Source organism: Hypanus sabinus, chromosome 5, assembly GCF_030144855.1.
Source record: "Hypanus sabinus isolate sHypSab1 chromosome 5, sHypSab1.hap1, whole genome shotgun sequence".
Classification (NCBI taxonomy): Eukaryota; Metazoa; Chordata; class Chondrichthyes; order Myliobatiformes; family Dasyatidae; genus Hypanus; species Hypanus sabinus.
The window spans coordinates 172,185,670-172,209,899 of NC_082710.1; the positions used below are offsets into that span (position 1 = coordinate 172,185,670).

The 24,230-nt window shown below is 45.6% G+C and overlaps 2 protein-coding genes across 2 annotated transcripts in view; both read left to right on the plus strand.

Annotated features, from left to right (window-relative positions):
- LOC132394585 (CCN family member 1-like) overlaps positions 1-5,365 on the plus strand; it is a 26,497-nt gene extending 21,132 nt beyond the window's left edge. The window contains exon 5 of the mRNA XM_059970905.1: positions 3,319-5,365. Within this exon, the coding sequence (XP_059826888.1) occupies positions 3,319-3,627 (309 nt within the window). The 3' untranslated portion in view covers positions 3,628-5,365. The remainder of the gene's footprint in view (positions 1-3,318) is intronic.
- The window catches only part of lypc (ly6 domain containing, pigment cell), a 25,981-nt gene continuing 6,000 nt past the window's right edge, over positions 4,250-24,230 (plus strand). The window contains exons 1-2 of the mRNA XM_059971228.1: positions 4,250-4,309; positions 7,564-7,711. Coding sequence (XP_059827211.1) covers positions 4,250-4,309; positions 7,564-7,711 — 208 coding nt within the window. The remainder of the gene's footprint in view (positions 4,310-7,563; positions 7,712-24,230) is intronic.

Here is a 24,230-nt window from a genome sequence, read left to right on the forward strand (position 1 = left end):
GAGGAATCAGATACAATAGTGGTGTTTCAGAAGCTGTTCGACAGACACATAAATATACAGGGAATGGAGGCCTGTGGATCATGTACAGGCAGAAGAGACTTAATTTAATTGGGCATGTTGTATAGCAGACACAGTGAGCTAAGAAGTCTGAGACTGCGCTGTATTGTTCTATGCTATGAATATTTGTTAGAGGTTTCAGAGGTTTTAACTATAAGAATAGAAGAGGCTGAACTGATATAGTGTGCTTGGATTTTTCGATTGCTTTTGAATAAACTGCTATATGAGAAATTCTGTAACAGCATTGAAGGTGGTGGTGTTGGGATATTATGCTGGCATGGAGTGAAGATTGGTAGAAAGCACAGTGACGGGATCGGCAGGTAGGGCTGGGAGGTCACCAGTGGATGTCAAAGGGATTAGTGCTGGACAACTGCTGTTAATAGAAGAAATCAATGATTTGCAATTAAACGATCAAGTGTGATACATGTGGCGCCACGACAGGTAGCAGTTAGCGCAACACTATTACAGCTCAAGCCATCAGAATTGGGAGTTCGGTTCTGGTGCCATCTGTAATAGTCTGTATGTTCTCCCCTTAAACCATGTAGATTTCCTCTGGGGATACCAGTTTCCTCCAACAGTCCAAAAATGGACCAGTTAGTAGGCTAATTGGTCATTGTAAATTGTCCTGTGATTAGGTTAGTGTGTGTACTGTACAGTATCAGTATACAGTATTTTATATATATATATATCAATGATTTGCAATAGAGGATATTTATATTTGTGTATGTGAGTGTGTACACAATACTGTACAAACAATTTAGGCACATATATATAGCTAGCAACCCATTGTATTGTTCCCACAGTCTCACCAACTCCCATCAGACTCAACCACTCTCTGGAGGCAATTTACCATGGCCAATTTACACATTTTTGTGGGGTATGGGAGGAAATCAGGGCAACCGGGGGAAACCTGCATGGGAGAGCGTGCAAACTCCGATCAGAAAACATCGGAGGTCAGGATTGAACATGGGTTCCTGGGAGCTGTGAAGCAGTGGCTGCCCATTGCTATTGCAAGGGGATTTGAGAGGCAGAGCAGAGATACACTGTTCAACTTGATGAGACTGTGCCTGGAATAATGTCTGATGATTTGGCCTCCCTACTAAAGGAAGACTACATTTGCAATAGAGGGAGGGTTAAACAGTTTGATTCCTGGGATGTACATTGTATGAGGAGAAAGTAATCAAACTATGGTTACAACCTCTTGAGCTTAGAAGAGTGACAGATGATCTCCTCGACAAGAAAAATGTGGTGATAATGAATCACAAAGAGAGAATCGGCAGGTGTTTGGAAATCCAAGCAACACACACAATGTGCTGGAGGAACTCAGCAGGCCAGGCAGCATCTATGGAAAAATGTACAGTTGACATTTCAGGCTGAGATCCTTTGGCAGGACTGGAGAGAAAAAGATGAGTTGGTTCAAAAGGTGGAGGAGGGCAGAGAGAAACACAAGATGATAGGTTCAGCCTAAAGGGGGAGGGATGAAGTAAGTAGCTGGGAAGAGACGCAAGGCTGGAGAAGGAGAAGTCTGATAGGTGGGTAAAGAGGGCCATGGAAGAATGAAAAGGGGGGAGGAGCACCAGGGAGAGATGGGCAGGCAAGGAGATAAGGTAAGAGAAGGAAAAGGGGTTGAGGATTGGTGAAGGAGAGGGCCGGGGGTGGGTGGTGAGTGGTGCGGAAGTTTGAGAAATTGATGTTCATATCTTCAGGTTGGAGGCTACCCAGACAGAATATAAGGTGTTGTTTCTCCAACCTGAGTGTGGCTTTATTGTGACAGTAGAGGAAGTCATGGATTGACAATTTGGAATGGGAATGGAAAGTGGAATTAAAATGGGTGGCCACTGGGAGATCCCACTTCCTCTGGCAGACAGAGCGTAGGTGCTCGGCAAAAGAGTCTCCCGATCTACGTGGGGTCTCACTGATATACAAGAGGTCACACCAGGAGCTCTGGACACAGTATATGACCCCAACAGACTCACAGGTGAAGTTTCACCTCACCTGGAAGGACTGCAGAGGTGCAAAGGGACTTTGAGCAGGAATCCATAAAATTTAATTTGCACGTTGAATAGGTGGAGAGGAAAGCAAGAGTAATGTCAGCATTCATGTCGCGAGGACCAGTGTATATGGGAAAGGGTGTAACGCTGAGGCCTCATTACATATTGGACAGGCACATTTAGAAAATTGTGAGCAGTTTTGAGCCACTTGTCTGAAAAAAAGGTGTGCTAGCATTGGAGTGGGTCCAGAGGAGGTTCAGGAGAATGATTCAGGGAAAGAAACGGTTAACATTTAAAGGCTCTTGGTCCGTACTCACTGGAGTCTGGAAGCATGGGGTGGGGGGAGCGGGGGGTGGTGGGTAAGGATCACGTTGAGATCTATCGACTATTGAAAATCTGAGCAGAGTAAATGGGGGCAGGAGGATATTTCCTATAGCGGGGGAGTATAGAACCTGAGGACACAGACTCAGAATAGAGTAACATCCATTTAGAACAGAGATAAGGAGGAACCAGAGTGAATTTGTGAAATTCAATGCCATGGGTGTTGGTGGAGGCTAAGACACTGAGCATATTTGGAGCAAAAGTTGATTAGTCAGGGCATCCATGGTTACGGGAAGTAGGCAGGAGAATGGGGTTGAGAGGGATAAGCAGACCTGATAGGTTAAGTAGCCTCATTATGCTCATCTGACATGTCCATAGTAATGACATTCTACAGTTGTGCAGCAGAGGGCATCCCGACAAGCTGCATCACTGCCTGGGATAGAAACTCTATGACAGCGGACAGGAAGGCTCTTCAGTGAAAACCAGCCAACACGTTCATCTTGAATCTTGATTTGATTCTCTGGAGTGTAGAATATTGAGGGAGAATTTGAAATATGGGTACAAAATTATGAAGACTACAGTGACTGGAGGCTTTTTCTACCGAGGTTGGGTGAGACTAAAAATAGAGGTCATAGGTTAAGTGTGAAAGGTGAAATATACAATAGGAACTTCTTGACTTAGAGGGTGTTGAGCTGCCAGCAGAAGAGGTGGGTGCAGGGTCGATTGCAACATTTGAGAGAAGTTTGGCTCAGGGCATGGATGTGAGGGGTATGGAGACCTATTGTCCACCGGCAGGTGGATAGGATTAGGCAGAATAATGGTACATCATAGACTAGATGGGCTGAAGGGGCAATTTCTGTGCTGTGGTACCCTACTTCTTTCCCTGATTTTCTCTGGTTCACTGCCTCTTGGTTGAATCACCGTTCCTGACCAATCCATTTTGTTTCAGGAAGGCAGCGGCTGCTTGAAAGTGTACAAGGAGAAGGTCCCCAAGGCGTTTGTGTATGAAAGCTGCACCAGCCTGAAGAAGTACAAGCCCAAGTACTGCGGGATGTGCCAGGACAGACGCTGCTGCCAGCCATCTGCGACCAGAACTATCAATGTCCGTTTCCACTGCCCGGGATCGGGCACCCTTGTCGTGCAGGTGGCGAAAATCCAGAGGTGCGAGTGCAGCCGCCGGGCCAGTGAGTGCGCCCTGACGGCCCCTATAAGCTACGACTGGAAGAGGAGCCTGCGTGGTCCCGTGGAGCCCCAGTGAGGCCACTCTGGCCGCTCCAAAACGCAGAACGCCTATCACACGGCACTGCCCCACACCGCTCCATCCTGGCTCCTTATTGCCACCTAGTGTCAAGATCAAGCATTTCCCTTTCACTCGCAGCTCCTGGTGGCCAGTTGGGTTCCTGCTGGGCAGTCCGCTGAAGCCACGAGGAGCAGGGGTCAGCCACTCGGCCCCTCAAGCTTTCCCCCCCCACCAAATCATCATGGCTGATCTGCCCCAGGGATTCACCCCTTTCTCCACACCAGTTCCACCTTGGTTACTTTCTGCCGACCTTCCAAAAGCTGATTTATTCATAGGTCTTTTTTCTGCACTAACATTTGTATCACCTTACAAACACCTGCTGTAATTGTTCCGTTCCAATTAACTATCACCCTGACGCTACCCATAATTAAACTAATTGACCATACACAGTATCTTAGTCTTTAATGAGTAACATGAATCATTTAATTATTGTTATTACTGTTTGACAAAGGGCTTTGAAAATGTATGGGAGAATACATAACAGCGGCGTACTGTCTAACGCTATTACAGCTCGGGATGTCAGAGGGTAGAGTTCAATACCAACATCATCTATAGGGTGTTTATATATCCTCTCGGTGGGATGAACCATCTTTCTCCAAGTGCTCCAATTTCCTCCCAGAGTCCAAAACCGTACCGGTCAGTAAGTGAATTGGTCATTGTAAATTGTCCTGTGAGTAGGCTAGGGTTAAATCGGGTGGTTGGGGGCTCAAAGAGCCGGTAGGGCCTGGCCCACCCTGTATCTCCAAATCAGTAAAGTCAGACAGGTTGATAAACCCAATGGGCAGCACCCTGTCTTTACAGGACAAAATCTGATTTTCTCAAGTGAGGCCATTTACCTCCTCTTAAGTGTCTCCAGTGATCCAGACTCCCCAACTCAGGAGGGGAGAAAATTCCAGTGGTTCACCTACACCTGCACACTGCTCCATAGTTCTCTACTTTTTTTGCTGTCTCCTTTGGTGAACAAGTGAATCACATTCGGAGTTTCCCATCCGCGGGAACCCTCCTAGAGCTCAATAGTTTTGAAAAACATCAACCAGTAGCTCCATTATCCGTGTACCCTGTAAAAAGCTTGGGTGCTACCCATCGTGATCTACAGGAAACACAGGCCATGTACACAGGAGTAGGAGTATTCGGCCTACTGATTCTGCTCTGCCATTCCATCCTGCCTTCTCCTGACTAATCAAGAAGCTATCAACCTCCACCTTAAGGATACCAAATGACCTGGCCTCCGCAGCTGACCATAGCAATGAATTCTGCAGGTTCACTCCCCTTTAGCTAAGGAAATTCCTCCTCATCTCTTTTCTCAAGGGATCTGTCACCTTATCCGACTTTACTCCCAGCAGTTGTTTCTGTACCTTGCCCCGGTGTTATATGTTACGTTATGAGAACTGTTATATGTTCTCCCATGCTATCTGAAACTTGTCCATCTGTTATCTATGTGATGCTTATACTCTCTTCTATCTACCATGCAGACCGATGTGAAGTGTTGGTTTAAGTTACAGATTGTTGCCACATTATGCAATGGTTCTGCTCCAGAGAGCTGTCTGTAAGCCAATTTCTTCAGAAATGTTACTGTAGTAGCTGTAGTAACCCATATGATAGATCTGTACAGCCATCTGCTCTAATTCTTTCACATTGTGGAATAATTATCCTCATGCTACCAATAATTAAACTAATAGAATATATACTGTGTCTCAGTCTCTAATGTGTACCATTTAATTATTATGAACTATTTTATTATTTTTATTATTATTATCAATCCCAGCTTGAAAGGACCTTTAAAATGTATGGGAATTGATCTAATTGGATTTGTATATCCATACGTCAAAGTCAAGTTCATTGTCAAATTCACAAATACACATATAGTAAAGAATAATAATTAAAAGCACAATAAATATAAACAGGTAATTGATTATATGTCCATAAAGTTACACTAGGCACAAGAGTACATAAGGTGACTGACAGAACATGATAAAGTAGCGGTGGTGGGGTGGGTTGATCAGTGTTACTGCTGGGGATAGGAGTGAGCAGAGTACATGGGATCCTTCATGATGTTTCTGAGCCTCTACCTGCAGCTTTCTGTAACTTAGTAGTTTTCTATTGTAATCAATCTTCTCTGTCCTTATTGACATTTTAATTTCTTTTTGCTGGTTTTGAAAAAATAATCAAAGTCTTTTGACCTACCACTAGCTATGCCACCGTGTATGCTGTGGTTTTTAGTACAATGTTTACCCGATCTTCTCTGTTAACCAAAATCCTTTTAGGACCTCCACAGATTCAGATTCATTTACTTATCACGTATACATCATAATATACAGTGAAAGGTATCGTTTGCGTTAATGACCAACACAACCTAACGATGTGCTGGGGGGAGCCTGCCAGGGCCACTGTACATTCCAGCACCAACATAACACATCCAGCATGTACAACAGAACAGTTACAGATAGTGCAATGCCCCAGCTAACAGACTCACTGCCTCACCCAGCTTTGGTCCTGACCTCTGGATATGTGGAGTTTGCACGTTCTCCCTGTGACTCAATAGCTTTCCCCTGGGTATTCTGGATTCATAGAACCTAGAAAATTACAGCACAGAACAGGCCCATGATGCTCTGCTAATCTTCTAGCTGACTAAGATCAATCTAACCCTTCCCTCCTACATAGCCCTCCATTGTTCTACCAACCATATGCCTCTTAAATGTCTCCAATGTATCTGCCCCTACCACCACCCCTGTCAAGGCATTCTGTGCGCTCACCACTCTGTAACAAATTATCTCTGACATTCCCTCTTTACTCTTCTCCAATCAGCTTAACATTATGCCCCCTCATATTAGCCATTTCCAAATTCTCTGGCTTTCCACTCGATCTGTGCCTCTTATCATCTTGCACACCCTCTATCAAATCACCTCTCGTCTTCATTCGCTCCAAAGACAAAAGCCCCAGCTCAATCAACCTTACCTCAGAAGACAAGTTCTCTAATTCAGGCAGTGTACTGGTAAATCCTGTCTGCGCCCTCTCTGAAGCTTCCACATGCCGAAGAGTGCTGGGGTGGCTTAACCCCTCGTGTGCAGTGAGTGGCAGAGCCACAGGGAGTTGACAAGATTGTGAGGAAGGGTAAAATAGAGTTGGAGTAATGGTCAGAGTAAACTGAAGTTCTCTCACTTCATTCAAACCAAGCTGCACATTGGTCACAGGGTTGTGCAGGAGAAAGCCACAGGACAGGTCAGCAGAACCTTCACAGGAGGAAGGAAATGGAGAGATTTCTGGTGTCTCCTTCACATCTCTGCTTACTGCACACTCACACAGCCCAACCTGTGAAGCAGGCTTCTCTGGAATTGCCCACCTGTCCCTCCTCAAAACCCAGCCCTCAGCTGACCCACTCCCCGAATACTTGGCCTGTTAGCTAAGAGGCTCATTACGTTCTGGAGACACAAGAGCTTCTGAAGATGCTGGAAATCGTGAGCAACACTTACAAAATGCAGGAGAAACTCAGCAGGTCAGTCTGTATCTATGGAGGGGAATAAACTGTTGATATTTCGTACCGAGACCCTTCATCAGCCGTGAAGAGAGGAATACAAGCCTGTAGCATCTGATAGCTCCACAAGGTGGCAGCAACTCACACTGACAATAAAGCTTTTGATGGAGACTATTTCTGTACCAACTTTCAGCTTTCACGCTCAAGTTTATTGACTCAGGCAGGCACACACAGGATATAAATGTCATGAATATTATCCCTTTGCAGCATTTATTATTAAGGACCCTCGCCTTCTGGGGCATGCCCTCTTCTCATTACCACCTGCAGACCCACACTGTATTAATCCCCTCCACCATCAGTTCCAAACGGCCCAAGAAAACTACCTCATTGTTCATCTTTTGCACTGGTTAATTACTTTGTAGGTTATAGTAATTACATGTGTTTGCACTGTACTGCTGCCGCAAAAAAAAGCTTATTGTTGTCACGTGTACAGAGATACGGTGAAAAGCTGGTCTTGCACACACAGCTCATACGATCAAATCATTCCACAGTGCGTTGAGACAGAACAAGGTAAAACAATAACAACGCAGAATAAAGTGTAAAAGCTACCGAAAAAAAGCGCCGTGCAGGTAAATGATAAAGTGCAAGGTCGCAACGCGGCGGAATGTGAGGCCAAAAGACCACGTTATCGTACAAGACGCTGGTTCACGAGTCTGATTACAGTGGGACAGACGCTACTGGTGGTGCGCGCTTTCAGGCTTTTGTATCTCCTGCCTGATAGGAGGCAGGAGAAGGGAGAACGGCCGGGATGTGGTTTCTGATTATGCTGGAAGCTTTACTGAGGCAACCAGGTGTTGACATAGTGAGGAGACTGGTTCCTGTGATCCGCTGGAATAACAAATACAGAGACGCCTGAATTACGATTCTGAGAAAACGAAACCTTACATGAACAGATATTATACATTATATATATTGGACAAAATAAATAAAATAACTACATTAGTGTGAGTCGAGTGACATTGGTGCAAGCTGAATTATAATCAGAACAACGGGGCCTAATGAAGCACATCAAGATCCCATAATATCCTGCTGAACCTGTGCACTGTTTGCATATCCTCCCTGTTCCCTTCCCAGGAGGTCCAGCTTTCACCTGATGTGGGGAGGCTGATAGATTAATTGGTTGCTGTAAATCAGGTAGGTGGGCGGTTGAATCCGGGGGTGGGGTGGAGTTGGTGGGAAGGTGGGAGAATGAATGGGATTAGTGTGAGATAAGTGGAAGTGTGTTTTTCATGGCTAGCATAGGTTTGATAGACAGAAAGGCCTGCCACCCTGCTGCGTGACATTAGGCCAAGCAGCAATGTGATCCACTCTACGTTAGACCTCTAGATTTTCTTCACGGTAGGAAAACATTAAGAGCGTACTGCCTCACCCTGCACGTCTGCTCCACTATTCGGCAAGATCGTGGCTGATCGACCTCAGCGCCCTCCCCTTACCCCACCAATCACTTGATATCCAACTATCCAGTCATCTCTCTCCTGAATGAGCGTAACAATGGAGACTTCATGGCCTGTGTAGCTGGCCGGCTCATTACGTAGCAACCTGCAAGTGTCATTTAGACAGACACACTGTATGAATAGGCAGGGAGCTGAGGCTGATGTGCAGTTTTTATCAATGCCTGAATCTCACCACCCTCCTTCCTGCATTAATCACATCTTTCTTTCCATAAGACAATTCAGTCACATCTGCCCTGATACGCGACTCGGCCCAAAACGTCAACTCTTTATTTAGATGCCAGATGACTTGCTAAGTTCCTCCGAAGTTTTGTGTGTGGTACTCTCTGTCTTTCCATTCTCTTTTGCTCAAAAAGATAAAAATTAGCTCTATTTGTCACACGTACATCAAAACATCCAGTGGAACGTGTCATTCTGCATCAAACCAAATCAGTGAGGATGCACTGGGCAGCCTGCAAGTGTCACTCACCTTCCAATGGCAGCACAGCATGCCCACAGCGTACTAACCCTAGCCGTACATCTTCGGAGAGCGTGAGGAAAGTGAAGCACCCAGAGGAATTACGTGATCAGAGGAGAACATACAAACTACTTACAGTCAGCAGCAGGAATCGAGCTCCGATCTTACAGTTGCCACAGTAAGGCGTTGTGCTAGCCGCTAAGTCCTACATCTATTTGCCTGGTTTTTGAACTCCATACTAAAGGGAACAATTTTGTTTCTATTTATCATCAGAAAATGTGATGAGTCACTGCCGTTGGAGAGGCCTCTGGTTCAAGTCACTGCCGTTGGAAAGGCCTCTGGTTTGAGCCACTGCCGTTGGAGAGGCCTCTGGTTCGAGTCACTGTCATTGGAGAGGCCTCTGGTTCGAGTCACTGCCGTTGGAGAGGCCTCTGGTTCAAGCCACTGCCGTTGGAAAGGCCTCTGGTTCGAGTCACTGCCGTTAGAGAGGCCTCTGGTTCGAGCCACTGCCGTTAGAGAGGCCTCTGGTTCGAGCCACTGTCGTTGGAGAGGCCTCTGGTTCGAGTCACTGCCGTTGGAGAGGTCTCTGGTTCGAGTCACTGCCGTTGGAGAGGCCTCTGGTTCGAGCCACTGGCGTTGGAGAGGCCTCTAGTTCGAGCCACTGCCATTGGACGGGCTACTAGTTCAAGTGGCAGCTGTCTGTCGGAGGGGCCACCGGGTCCCAATGCTCTCAGAGGTGTAATCAAAATTCTGGGATTTGTGGATTGGACTGTAGTTCATATTGGCCTCTCTCTTTTCTATGTTTTTCTCGTGCTCTCACCCATTCTTTCTTGTAGTAGATTGGTGAGCTGGGGGTGGGGGTCCAATGTTAAGTTTTGTGCGAGGGAGAGGTTTGTGTGTTTTGGGATTGCAAGTTTTTGTTTCTTACTCTTTTCGTGCAGGGGGATGAATTAACGTCATTCTTTCAACCACTTACATGGTTTTCTGTATTCTGTGGCTCTTTGGAGACGACAGATTTCAAAGTTGTATTCTGCATACATACTTTGATAATGAAATTAACCTCTGAGGAAGAATTAGTAAATGTGGTGCAACACATATTAAACACTGCAGGAACTCAGCAGGCCTGACAGCATCAAAAAAAAGAGTAAACAGTTGACGTTTCGGAGCAAGACTTTTCATCAGGACTGGTGGAAAAAGATAAGAAGACAGAATAAGAAGGTGAGGTAGGGGAGGAAGGAATACAAGGCAGTAGGCAAAAGGAGAAACCCGGAGAGGGGGAGGGATGAAGTAAAGAGATGGGAAGTTGATTGGTGAGAAAGATAAAAGGGTTGGAGAAGGGGGAATCTGATAGGAGAGAACAGAAGGCTATGGCAGAAAGGGAAGGGGAGGAGCACCCGTGGGAGATGATGAGCAGAGAAGGAGATAAGGTGACAGAGGGAAATGGGAATGGGGAATAGTGAGTGTTGCGAGGGCCATTAGAAGAAGTTTGAGAAATTGAGGTTCATGCTATCAGGTTGAAGGCTATCCAGATGGAATGTAAGGTGTTAATCCTCCAAACTCTGTGTGTCCTCATCGCAACAGTAGAGGAGGCCATGGGCTGATATGTCAGAATGGGAATGGGAAGTGGAATTAAAATGGCTGGCCACTGGGAGATCCTGCTTTTTCTGCCAGATGAAGTACTGGGAGACCCTGCTTCTTCTGGCAGATGGAGAGTCCATGGCCTCCTCTACTGCCGTGATGAGGCCACACTTGGAGCAGACAGATATTTGCTGTCTACTCCATCTACACCTCTCGTAATCTTATAAACCTCTACTATGTCTCCTGTCAGCCTCCGCAACTCCAGAGAAAACAGCCTAAGTTTTCCCAACCTTTCTTATAGTTCATACCATCTAACCCTTCTAAACCTCTTCTGAACCCTCCCCAAAGCCTCCACATCCTTCCTGTAATGGGGGAGGTGGTGGTGTGAGCACAACTGAATGCTGTACGCCAGATGCAGTCTAACTAGAGTTTTATTAAGTTTCTATAAACATAACTCACTGACTCTAACTCAGAGCTGCTACTAATAAAGGCAAGCATTGCAATGCCTTCTTTACCACCCCATCAAACCGTACAGCTACCTTCAGGGAGCTGTGGACTTGGGTGGCAGTGGGGAGATACGTCTCTACCAAAGCAGGTATAAAGTGCTCCTTCCCTCCACTGGCCTGCAGGTCACCTTTGGGCAAGGTGTAGCACATGTTTAGCCACCCCCCCCCCCCCCCACTTCCCCAATCACGTGAAGCCATTGGAGCGGGTGGTGGATGGTCCAATGAGCATAGCACAAAACCTGGTTATGCAACCACTGACAACATCCGAAGAGTATTGATAATGGCTGGGCTCACCCATCCTCTAAAGACGTTGCCCAGAAGAAGGCAATGGCACATCATGATGATATTGATGGACTTTGACCTCCTAGCTCCCGCTGTACATGAATGGGTCCTGTCATTAACAATGTACTGCCCGTTTACATTTGACCTCCTAAAGGAGCAAGGGCAGCTTTGTTGCACAAAGAGCAGTGCGGATTTGGAATGAGCTGCCAGAAATAGTGATTGAAGCAAGTACATTAGCATAAAAGCCATCTGGATAAGTACACAGATGGGAGAGCTTTTAAAGAGCTATGGATAAACTCACTGGGCAACACAGTCAGCATGGAGACATTGGAGCAAAGAGCCTGGTTCCATGCTGTAGACTCTATGGCTCAAAGTGCACAAACTCACGTTTGGCCAGAGAAGATAATAGATTTTGGAGAGGAAAGGAGCAGGAAGATCATGTGGAGCAAAGATTGTTTGTCCTATTCCTGGTCCTTTTGACCCACATGTGCAAAAAACTGACAAGGAAGCAAACTGTGTTGGCCTTGACAGTTCCATGACGTGTGAGAATCCATCTGAACTTTGACCCACCCGGCGAGAAGCCACGATGGAGGATGGGGCCTAGTTGTGGTTGCCAGGACACAGCCTGCAACTATTGTCCAGCATGCAGAATAGATCCTTTCATTGGCTAAATCACGAGCCTCTCGAGCTCCAGGCTCCAGTGATTCCAATTAGCCAATTACTATTTGTGCGTAGCATGTGGTTCAGTAGGAATGCATGAAAGCAGATTATTTCTGGAAAATCAGCCCCAACCTTAGCTGTCTTATAAACTAAAGCCAAAGAATCATTAAAACTGAAAAGGCCATTTGGTCCATTGCATCCTGGAATGGCAACCCAGTCAATCCCAGACTCACATCTCTGCAAACTGTTCTTTAACCTTGTAACTTCTGTAAATTTTTTTGGTTGAGTGAGCTAAGGCCTTTTCTCTTTTGAGTGAAGGAGGATGAGAAGAGAATTGATAGATGTTGATGGGTTCTTGATTAGTCGGGGTGTCAAAAGTTATGGGGAGAAGGCAGAGTAATGGCTTTGAGAGGGGTAATAAATCAGCCATAATGGAGTGGCATAGCAGACTCAATGGGTCAAAAGCCCTAATCCGACTCCTGTGTCTTACGGTGTACAAGATGGTAAGAGGCATATACTGATTGGATAGCCAAAAGACTTTTCTCCCAGGGTAGAAATGACTAATAAGAAAGGACGCAAACACAAGGAAATCTGCAGATGCTGGAAATTGAAGCAACACACACAAAATGCTGGTGGAACGCAGCAGGCCAGGCAGCATCTATAGGGAGAAGTACAGTCGACGTTTTGGGCTGAGACCCTTCGTCAGGACTAACGGAAAAAAGAGATAATAAGAGATTTGAAACTGGGAGGGGGAGGGGGAAATCCGAAATGATAGAAGACAAGGGGGGGAGGGATGAAGCTAAGAGCTAGGAAGTTGATTAGCAAAAGGGATACAGAGCTGGAGAAGGGGGTGTATCATGGGACGGAAGGCCTTTGAAGAAAGGAAGGGGGAGGAGAGCACCAGAGGAAGATGGAGACACCAGAGGCAAGGAGCTATTGTGAGAGGGAAAGAGAGAAAGAAAAAAAAATCAAAATTAAAATTAAAAATTAGGGATGGGGTAAGAAGGAGAGGAGGGGCATTAACAGAAGTTAGAGAAGTCAATGTTCATGCCATCAGGTTGGAGGCTACCCAGATGGAATATAAGGTGTTGTTCCTCCAACCTGAGTGTGGCTTCATCTCGACAGTAGAGGAGGGCATGGATAGATATATTGGAATGGGAATTGAATGTGGAATTAAAATGTGTGGCCATTGGGGACAGAGTGTAGGTGTTCCACGGAACGGTCTCCCAGTCTGCATCGGGTCTCACCAATATATAAAAGGCCACACCGGGTGCACCGGACACACTATATCACACCAGCCGACTCACAGGTGAAGTGTCAAAAGGACATAATTTTAAGGTGATTGGAGGAAATTACAGGGGGGATGTCAGAGGTAAGTTTTTTTTACACAGAGAAGGATGGGAGCATGGATTGTAGACCTCCACTACCATTTAAGAAACTCTTAAATGGTACAATACGCACAAGGATGAAAGGGAAATGGAAGTCTATGTGGGAGGGAAGAGTTAGTTTGATCTTAAACTAAGTTAAAAGGCCGTCACAAGATGGTGGGACAATGGGCCTATACTGTGCTGTACTGTTCTATGTTCTATAAACTCCTGTATGACTATCTCATACTATCTCCCTCAGACACGCCCCATTTCCCTTATAAATGTCTGGATTTTACAACCCTTCCCCTTACAAAGAGGATAATAGATCCTCACCATATCAGGAATGTCCTTTCTCAGTTCCCCTTTTGCACAGAATCATACATCTATATCCCCAGGTCTTTGAAACGTGAACCAATGGGGACAGTCCCGTTGCTATCTAGCAACACACAAAATGTGGGGGGGAGGAGGTGTTCAGTGGGTCATGTGGCGTCTGTGGAGGGAAATGGGCAGGAACCTTTCAGGTCGAGAGCCTTCATATGGACTGAAATATAGAGGAGAGGCATCCGGAGGTGAGGGGAAGGGGTGGAACAAGGGCTGGCAGGTGATAGGTGGATCCAGGTGAGGAGTAGTGATAGGCAGATGGAGAAGGGGCTGGCAGGTGATAGGTGGATCCAGGTGAGGAGTAGTGATAGGTGGATGGAGAAGGGGCTGGCAGGTGATTGGTGGATCCAGGTGAGGAGTATTAATAGGCGGATGGAGAAGGGGCTGGCAAGTGATAGGATGACCCAGGTGAGGAGGAGTGATAGGTGGATGGAGAAGGGGCTGGCAGGTGATTGGCGGATCCAGGTGAGGAGTATTAATAGGCGGATGGAGAAGGGGCTGGCAAATGATAGGATGACCCAGGTGAGGAGTAGTGATAGGTGGATGGAGAAGGGGCTGGCAGGTGATTGGTGGATCAGGGTGAGGAGTATTAATAGGTGGATGGAGAAGGGGCTGGCAAGTGATAGGATGACCCAGGTGAGGAGTAGTGATAGGCAGATGGAGAAGGGGCTGGCAGGTGATTGGTGGATCAGGGTGAGGAGTATTAATAGGCAGATGGAGAAGGGACTGGCAAGTGATAGGATGACCCAGGTGAGGAGTAGTGATAGGCAGATGGAGAAGGGGCTGGCAGGTGATTGGTGGATCAGGGTGAGGAGTATTAATAGGTGGATGGAGAAGGGACTGGCAAGTGATAGGATGACCCAGGTGAGGAGTAGTGATAGGCAGATGGAGAAGGGGCTGGCAGGTGATTGGTGGATCCAGGTGAGGAGTAGTGATAGGTGGATGGAGAAGGGACTGGCGGGTGATTGGTGGAGGTGGCAAGGGGTGGCAGATGATGGAATCTGATAGGCGAAGAAGATGGAGCATGGAATAAAGTGAAGGAGGTGAGGAGGGCATTAGGGAACAGTGAGGGGAGAAGAACAGTGACTGGAGTGTGTGGATGATAAGCAGGTTGAGTGGAATAAACAGGGATAGCTGCCACAGATGGTTGTGGAGTCCAAGTCATTGGGTATATTTAAAGTGGAGGTGATAGGTCCTTGATTGATCAGGATGTCAAAGGTTACGGGGAGAATGGGGTTGAGAGGGATAATAAATCAGCTATAATTGAATGGTGGAGCAGACTGAATAAGCCGAATGGCCTAATTTTGCTCCTGTGTCTTATGGTTTTATAGAAGAACTGGGTACATCAGGAGGAGAGAGAAAAGGGACTGAATTACACAGGTTACCTGAAATTGGAGGCTTCAATCTACTATGGGAGTGGGAATTTTTGAAGGTTTTTGCTTAAATATCACATTAAATTTTAGTTTATCATATTAAGATTCAGAGAGTTGTCCTATCAAAAGAAGCTGGTTTGAATTTACTTTTTTCCAAAGTATAAAAGAATGAGGGGTGACCTAATACAAACATACAAGCTGGAATGGGGCCTTCGGAGGGTCACACACAAAATGCTGGAGGAGCTCAGCAGCATCAACTAGCACTGGGGTTGTGGGGATAAATCAACATGTGAGGGAGAGAGAGAGAGAGAGAGAGAGAGACACACACACACACGCACAGAACAGGAGAGAGAGATAGAGAGTGAGAGAGTCTCAGAATTGGAGAGAGAAATAGAGAAGTATATATATGAGAGAGAGAGGAAAAAATATATATACATACACGTATACAGCATGTTCAGATAACTTTACTACAGAGGGAGTTACATACACTCAACCACTCAACTACTGCGAGAGACAGTTCACTGGCGATTAATCTCTGACCTGTATGTCTTTGATACGTGGTCACAAGAAAATCTTTTTCCTGAGGGCATGCATTCACAGTGAGGTGAGTTTTGTGCAGGACAGAGTGGTAGGTGCCTGTGCCTCTGCCAGTGATGGTGGTGGAGGCAGATACAATAAAGGCATTTTTCTTGTAAACATAGAAACTTAGAAAACATACAGTGCAATACAGGCCCTTCGGCCCATAAAGCTGTGCCGAACATGTCCCTACCTTAGAACTACCTAGGCTTTACCCATAGCCCTCTGTTTTTCTATGTTCCATGTATCCATCCAGGAATCTTTTAAAAGACCCTATCGTTTCCACCTCTACCACCATTGCCGGCAGCCCATTCCACACACTCACCACTCTGCGTAAAAAACTTACCCCTGACATCTCCTCTGTACCTACTTCCATGCACCTTAAAACTATGCCCTCTCATGCTAGCCATTTTAGTCCTGAGGAAAAGCCTCTGATTATCCACACGATTAATGCCTCTCATTATCTTATACACCTCTCTCAGGTCACCTCTCATCCTCCTTTGCTCCACGGAGAAAAGGCCAAGTTCACTCAACCTATTCTCATTAGGCATGCTCCCCAATCCAGGCAACATCCTTATAAATCTCCTCTGCATCCTTTCTATGGTTTCCACATCTTTCCTGTAGTGAGGCAACCAGAACGGAGCACAGGACTCCAAGTGGGGTCTGACCAGGGTCCTATACCGATGTAACATTACCTCGCAGCTCTTAAACTCAATCGCACGATTGATGAAAGCCAATGCACCGTATGTCTTCAGAGTCAACCTGTGCAGCAGCTTTGAGTGTCCTATAGTCCATAGGACCCCAAGATCCCTCTGATCCTCCACTCTGTCAACAGTCTTACCATTAATACTATATTCTGCCATCATATTTGACCAACCAAAATGAAGCACCTCACACTTATAAATGTTTGTATCTGACGCCGCGTGCCTGTGAACTTGGTGCAAGTAAGTTTTTCATTGCACCTGTGCACACATGCACTTGTAAGTCTGACAATAAACTCAGCTTGACTTCTTCCTAAAGCCTGGTGCCTTTGACTTTGACTTTGACAACCTGAGGACAGGGAAAGATGGAGAAAGAGAGGGAGAGGAGCGAGCATGAGAGAGAGAGATGGAGATAGAGTTAGAGATAGAGAAAATGAGAGTGAGAGTTAGAGATAGAGAGAGTGAAAGAGAGAGAGTTAGTGAGCAATAGGAATAGAGATAGAGAGAGTCATGGAGGAGGATATAAAAGTTAAAATGGATGCATCGTCCTAAGGGCTAACCCAGAGGGATCATCTGCCCACACTTGGATGAGTTCCAACCAGATTTTGGCCTAATTGGATCGTTCATGGTCTTTGCTGGTAATATTGGCTATATTGATGTGGGCGGAGTTTACAAGAGAAAACTTTAATCAGTGACATCCTGCTGCAAATTTACTATGAGATCAGAGAGAGAGTATCTTCACCAGGATGAAGTCTATCCAGCTTATCTCCCTCCTCTGCCTCCTTTTACCCATCGGTAAGTAACAGAGACTATGTTGTTGGCAACATTCAGGCCCACCGACTCTCTGTGTAAGCAGCTGTCTCACAATCCAGCAGTACAGGCATGACCCCAGCCTCCGGTGCCATCTGTGAGAGGGTGGCATGATTTCCCTGTGCGTTTGCTCTGGTTGCCCGAGCTCTGCACCCATGTGTGTAGGTTGTGTGGGATTATTGACCACTGGTGTGTATGTGAGTGTAAAATCTGGAGTAGATTTGATGGGAATGTGGGAGAGAACAGGTTCTAGAGTCAATTGGAGAAGATTGGGATTGGGCTTTATCTGGCATAGACTCAATGGGCTGAATGGCCTTATCTGCAATAAGGAAATATGGGAAATGAGACCAATATGGCATTAATGTAAAATGAGTGCTTGATGGTTGGTACAGACTTGATGGGCCAAAGGGTGGTATGGTGCAGTCCCTCTATTCTTAGAATCATAGTCATAGGGTGATACAGCACAGAATCAGGCCCTTCGGCCCTCTGAATATGTACTGACCACGAAGCATCCTACCCAAATTTCCATTAACTCCCCTTATATTCTGCCACTCACTCACACACTGGGGGGTGACTTACAGCAGCCAACTAACCCACTGACCCGCACGTCTTTGGGACGCGGATGGAAACTGGTAGACCCAGGAGTCACAGGATGAACATGCTAACTCTACCCAGACAGAACCGGAGGCTCGGATTGAATCCAGGTCACTAGAGCTAATTGCTGCACCACTATGTACGCGCGTGTGTGTGTGTATATGTGTGTGTGTGTGTATGTGTGTGTGTGTGTGTGTGTGTGTGTGTGTGTGTGTGTGTGTGTGTGTGTGTGTGTGTGTGTGTGTGTGTGTGTGTGCGCGCGCGCGCACGCGCGTGTGTTTCTGTGGGCGGGTGTGTTAAGATAATGTCCAGGCAAGAATAGATTACAAATAATGTGCTATCAACTCAGGCGAGAAAGGTCTTCGAAGAGCATGGCTCCCTTTGCACAGCAGGAGACCCGAGCCATTCGCCATACCACGATAAAGATGCAAATGAAGGATTCTAGAGAGAATCTTAACATTGGCCAGCTATTGTACAAATTCCAAAGTATTATTGGCCTTTAATGTGGAGATTCTATTGGCTGTTATTAGCAATATTATTGTGGAGTGATTGGTGATTGATCATGCATGAGATTGGTGACCATACCTGGAGTTTGTTCTGTATCTGGAGGAGGACACGGAATGAGTCACTCCAGGGACAGTGGAAGGGGATCCAAACTTTGTGGGGAGCTCGGGTGTAGTTGGCCTGCTGGAGTGAGAAGAGAACTTAATGACAGGAGAGTGACTGACACAATATGTATAGAGAGAGCGGAAACCTGAAAGGTGAGTGGAGTGCTGCTGCAGGAAAAAAAGATGGCCATTGGACAGAGGCTGTGGACTCTTCACTCAGGGATAGAGTTGCAGGGTCATAGAGCACAGAAATGCCATGACCTTTGCATGTTGACCAAGGTATCCATTTGCCTGTGGTTGGCCCCTAATCCTGTATAAGCTAGTGGATCCCAAAGTGGGCTGTATCATCCCCCTCACCCAGGGACAGTGGGAGTTTCTAAGGGGGCAACAAAGGAAGCAATGGGGAGGCACTCGATAGCAAAGGGAGGCTGCTGAGCGATTACAGGCTTAATTTAAGAGTCGTATCTATTTACCACTTATTTGATCCTCAGTGCCTCATAATCACCTCATCTCTTGCTAATCCAACGTTCTATTAGAATTTGCCTGAAACACATTATAGTGGTTGAAAAGCAATGTGACACTTGCCCCATCGTGAGAAATTTGGACAGAGGAAGTCGTATTATTTCCGGGCCCATTACTGCCGTTCACTGCTGCAGCAAACTCATACAATTCCCATATTCTAATTAAGCAGTGATACAATTCCTATGAATTAGGGAATGGTGTTCAGTGATGCAAGGTTCAAAATTCGCCCTTTTGAGTGGTCTTGACCATATTTCTCTAGCCTACAGCCCAACTGAGATATCACTGCCCCACCTTCAGGCAGAGGATCAGGTTTTGCCTGAGCGGTGGTGATGTTATAACTTAAATGACAGGCGTTTGTGGATGGTTGTCAATCCATAATGAAATTGGCAGAAGCAGACCAATGAAAACGGAGTCTAGAGAGTATAGTGTGGAACATCTGAGAGATGGATTTATACCAGAACCAAGCACCTAACAGGGGCCAACATGTCTGTTGTTTGAGAAGTTTTTTTTTCAAATGAGGCAATAAAACCATCCAGGTTCCTTGAACATTTGAAGAGAATACACTCTGATAAAGCAAACAAGAACTTGGCTTATTCTCAGTCACTTCATGAAAACTTTCAGAGACTAAAATCCTTTCAAAACATGTTCACCCACACTTCACAACAGAATAGTGGTAGTTAACATGCTTTGTACCACATTTCATTGCTCATTGCTAAATCTGGAAAGCCTGATACAACCGGAGAAGAACCGATTCTGTCAGCAGTAATGGAGGTTCTGGGAATGGTTTTGCATAAGTCACTAGACCAAATAATTAATGTTATTCCGCTCAGTTCAAAGACGAATATATGAAATGTCGGAGCATGTGGAAGGTACATTGTGGAACACACATACGACAACAGAATATGCTCGACATTTGGAAGAATCAACCTGCCAGGCAATGAATTTCCACTTCTTGGTTATGTTTGCTTCATAAAAGATGAAAGCATGGTTCAAGAGTTGTTATTTGCAAGAGGACTAGACACAGATACAAAGGAGGAATCAATACTATAAGTTGTTGAGCAATTTTTCAAAGAGAAGGACATTCCGTTCACCAACATTCTTGCTTGTACAACAGATAGAAGACACCACTGTGGGTTTATTACTTTCTTCAAAAAAGCTGTAGCTAACTGCTTTACCATTCACTGTGCAGTTCACAGGCAACATCATGTGGCAAAAACCCAAAGTGATTGGCTGCACAAATGGTTAAATACAGCGGTATATAAAATCAACTCCCATGCTCTCCATTCTTGACTATTTTTGAGAGCTTTGAGAATGAGTCCGAATCAGAATCACTGGTATATGTTGTGAAATTTGTTAACTTATTTTAATTTAAAATAAGTAGTGCAAAAACAGAAATAAATTTAAAAAAATATACTGAAGTAGTATTTATGGGTTCAGTGTCCATGCAGAAATCAAATGACAGAAGGGAAGAAGCTGTTCCTGAATCACTGAGTGTCTGCCCACACAGAAGTTAGGAAGCCTCCTGAGAAGCTTTTTGAAACTGTGATAAAATTCTTTGAAGATTTGAATGCTTTATTCAATAACAACTCAAGAATATTAGGCATGACACTGATTATTTGCCAGAACTATTTGCAAATTTAATGAAATCAGTCTTCAATTGCAATGAAATGATGTGAATCTTATCAAAGTCAAATCAGTGTTCTCTACATTTCTGTCCAAGTTAACCCTAAGTTCAAAAGTGGCCATGCGACTTTTTACAATTTCTGAGTCTCTCTAAGTTGGAAGAGAAAGAAAGAATATCACCTGATGACCTTCACAAATACCATGCCCACCTGTGTGAGTTACAGAAAAACATGTCAGAAAGACTTCAGGATCTTCTCTCAATCTGAATTCCAGATTTGGTTATAAATCTATTCCTGAACACTTGTAATGAAGGTTGAACAGGAAGAATGGAGGAAGAACTGATCTCGCTACAAATTGACTTTGAGCTGAAGGGGACATTTTAAAAATCCTATTAAGACTTTTGGTTGCAGAAAAAAACCTCTGAACACTATCCTACACCGTGGAAAAAGGTCAAGATGTTCTTTATTGCATTTCCAAAATCATATTTAGTGCAGCAGTTTTGTGCAGTCACCCAGCTTCTTTCAAAGCAATGAAACCAACTGCAAATTACTGAATGTGGGGATCAGAGACTCCTGAGTGACATTCAGCCTGATGTTGAGAAGCTGATATCACCGCACCAAGCCCGTCCATCTCACTCAAAGGTGGAAAAGCAATGAAGTGGAATGTACGCTCTAAAATTATTTATTACTTTTTTTTACAAATAAATTATTTTTTGTATCTTTAAATAGATTTGAAAAAAAAATTGCAATTGCTTGTTGCAATTTTGAATTTGAATTTCCTGTTTTCTTTCACAGTACATCATAAATAAAAATTATTTGTAGTTTTTATATAATGACTGGAAAAGTAGAGGGGAGTGCTGGGGAGCTGATCTGGGGGCCAAGGGGACAGTAACCCAAAAGGGCTTGGGAACCACCGCTCTAAATCATTCCTATCTACATAGGTATCAAAATGCCTTTTAAATATTGAAACGTTCCTACCTCAAGTACTTCCTCAGGCAACTCATTCCATATATTCACCTGCCTCTCGTGTCCCTTTTGAACTTTCACTTTAAACTTTAAACCTATGTCCACTTGCTTTTCTGGTTCCTTTTCCATGGGGAACAGTCTGTGTATTCACCAAACAAGTACCCACATGATTTTACCCTTCAGTCTGCAGGAATTCAGTCCTATCCTGTCCAACCTCTCCAAGTCCTGGCAACATGGTTGTAAACAGTCTTTGCATCCTTTCCATTTTGTTAAAACACCTTTCAATTAGTTGTAAACATTGTAAGGGTGTTGTAAGCCTTGAGAAGTCTTTATCCCAGAGAGGAGTGGTTGAATCCTGTTGAGGAAGGGATTAAACAGGAAGAGAAATCGGGGGCACGGTCATTGGGGCTATGCGTCACATTGACATTAGAGTAGGTTAAAAGGTCAGCACAACCTAGTGGGCTGAAGGGTCTGCACTGTGCTGTACCTATGTCTATGTTCTAGCTGGCAGAGTGGGTAGGGCAGAGGAGCAGGGATTACCATGCCCTGGTAGCAGCTAACTCCATGGGAATAGAGAATACAGCCATTGAGCCACAGAACATTACAGCACAGGGAAAGCCCATTCAGCCCATCTAGTCAATGCCGAACCATTAACCTGCCTAGTCTCATTGATCATGAAGATGGACTTTGTTAATTTTCCTCCGATATTTTGGTACTTTTGTTACAAGGTTCCATGAGAAGATAAAGAGTGTTTGACTGGAGGGGCGATCACAAAAGGGGAGACCTCACTATAAACCTCTCAGATGTTGGATGTTGGCAGAAACGAGGGCAGGGCGTAGGTTTCGTATTTATTTATCTATCACATGTACATTGAGACATACAGTGAAAGGAGTCATTTGCATTAACAATCAGCATACCCAAGGATGTGCTGGGGGCAGCCTGCAATGTCACCACACATTCCAGTGCCAGCACAGCCGTGCTCAGCAAAACAACTTAAGCAGCGACAACAACAAAACAAGTGCCATTTCTCCCTCCTCCCCACCCACCCACCCACAGACAGGCCTTCAGCCTCTGAGACTCCAGCCTCCAGTCCCTGGCCCATCTAATTGAGTGGCAGGTTCAAGGGGCTGAATGGTGTCCTCCTGCTTTCCCCGTGGTCATTTTGGTCAACTGTATCTACGGTCTACTTCAGGAAAACCCGTCCCACAAACTGCCATTAACTTTGAGAGGTTCTTCACTGTTGACAGCAGTGCTTGAAATCAGCCCACGTCAGGAGATGTCGGCGCAACGGGCCCCAGACGGCAGATGTCTGGAGAGGGACCTCAGACAGGAGGCAGTCTCAGAGGGACAGCGTGCTGGCCAGGCAACAAATGGGAAACCCACTGAGAGACAAAAGTCACACCAGCTGAGCAGCAGGCATCCAGAGTGAAGAAGCAAAGAATGCAGACAGCAGACAGGCTAGTTAGACTGCAGACATTTACTGCCAGACTGCAACCAAAAACAAAAGAAACTCTGCAGATGCTGGAAATCTGAGCAACACACACAAAATGCTGGAGGAACTCAGCAGGCCAGGCAGCAGCTATAGGGAAAAAAGTACAGTCGACATTTCGGGCCCAACCCCTTCGGCAGGACTGGAGAAAAAAGCTGAGCAGTAAATTTAAAAGGTGAAGGGAGGGGAGAGAGAAAGACAAGATGATAGGTGAGACCTGGAGGGGCAAGGATGAAGTAAAGAGCTGGGAAGTTGATAGACGAAAGAGACAGAAGGCCATGGAAGAAAGAAAAGGGGGGGGGGGAGAGAAGGAGCACCAAAGAGAGGCAATGGGCAGGCAAGGAAAATGGGAATGGTAAGTGGAATTAAAACGGGGGGAGTTACTGGGAAATCCTACTTCTTCTGGCAGATGGAGTGTAGGTGGTTGGCAAGGTGATCTCCCAATCTACGTTGGGTCTCATTAATATACAGGAGGTCACACCAGCAGCACCAAACACAGTATATGACCCCAAAAGACTCACAGGTGAAGTGTCGCCTCACCTGGAACGACTGTTTGGGGTCCTGAATGGTGGTGATGGTGGAGGTGTTGGGGCAGGTGAAGCACTTGTTTTGCTTGCAAAGATAAACGCCAGGAGAGAGATCGGTGGGGAGAGACGAATGGACAAGGGAGTCGTGTAGGGAGTGATCCCTGTGGAAAGCAGAAAGTGGGGGGGGCGGTGAGGAGGGAAAAATGTGGAAGTTGGAGGCAAAATGGATGATGTCAACAAGTTCAGCATGGGTTCAGGAAATAGTCCCAATGCAGTTGTCAATTTAGCGTAGGAAAATTGTGGGACAATCACTAATGTAGGCTTGGAACATAGACTGTTCCACATAGCTGACAAACAGGCAGGCATGGCTGGGTTCCGTGCGAGTGCCCATGGCTACACCTTTTGTTTGAAGGAAGTGGGACGAGCCAGATGAGAAATTAGCTAGAATGAGGACATCTTGCTAGTTGGAGGAGAATGGTAGTGGAGGGGAACTGCTTTAGGCCTGGTGTCCAGAAAAAACCAGAGAACTTTGGGGCCTTCCTGGTGGGTGATGGAGGTG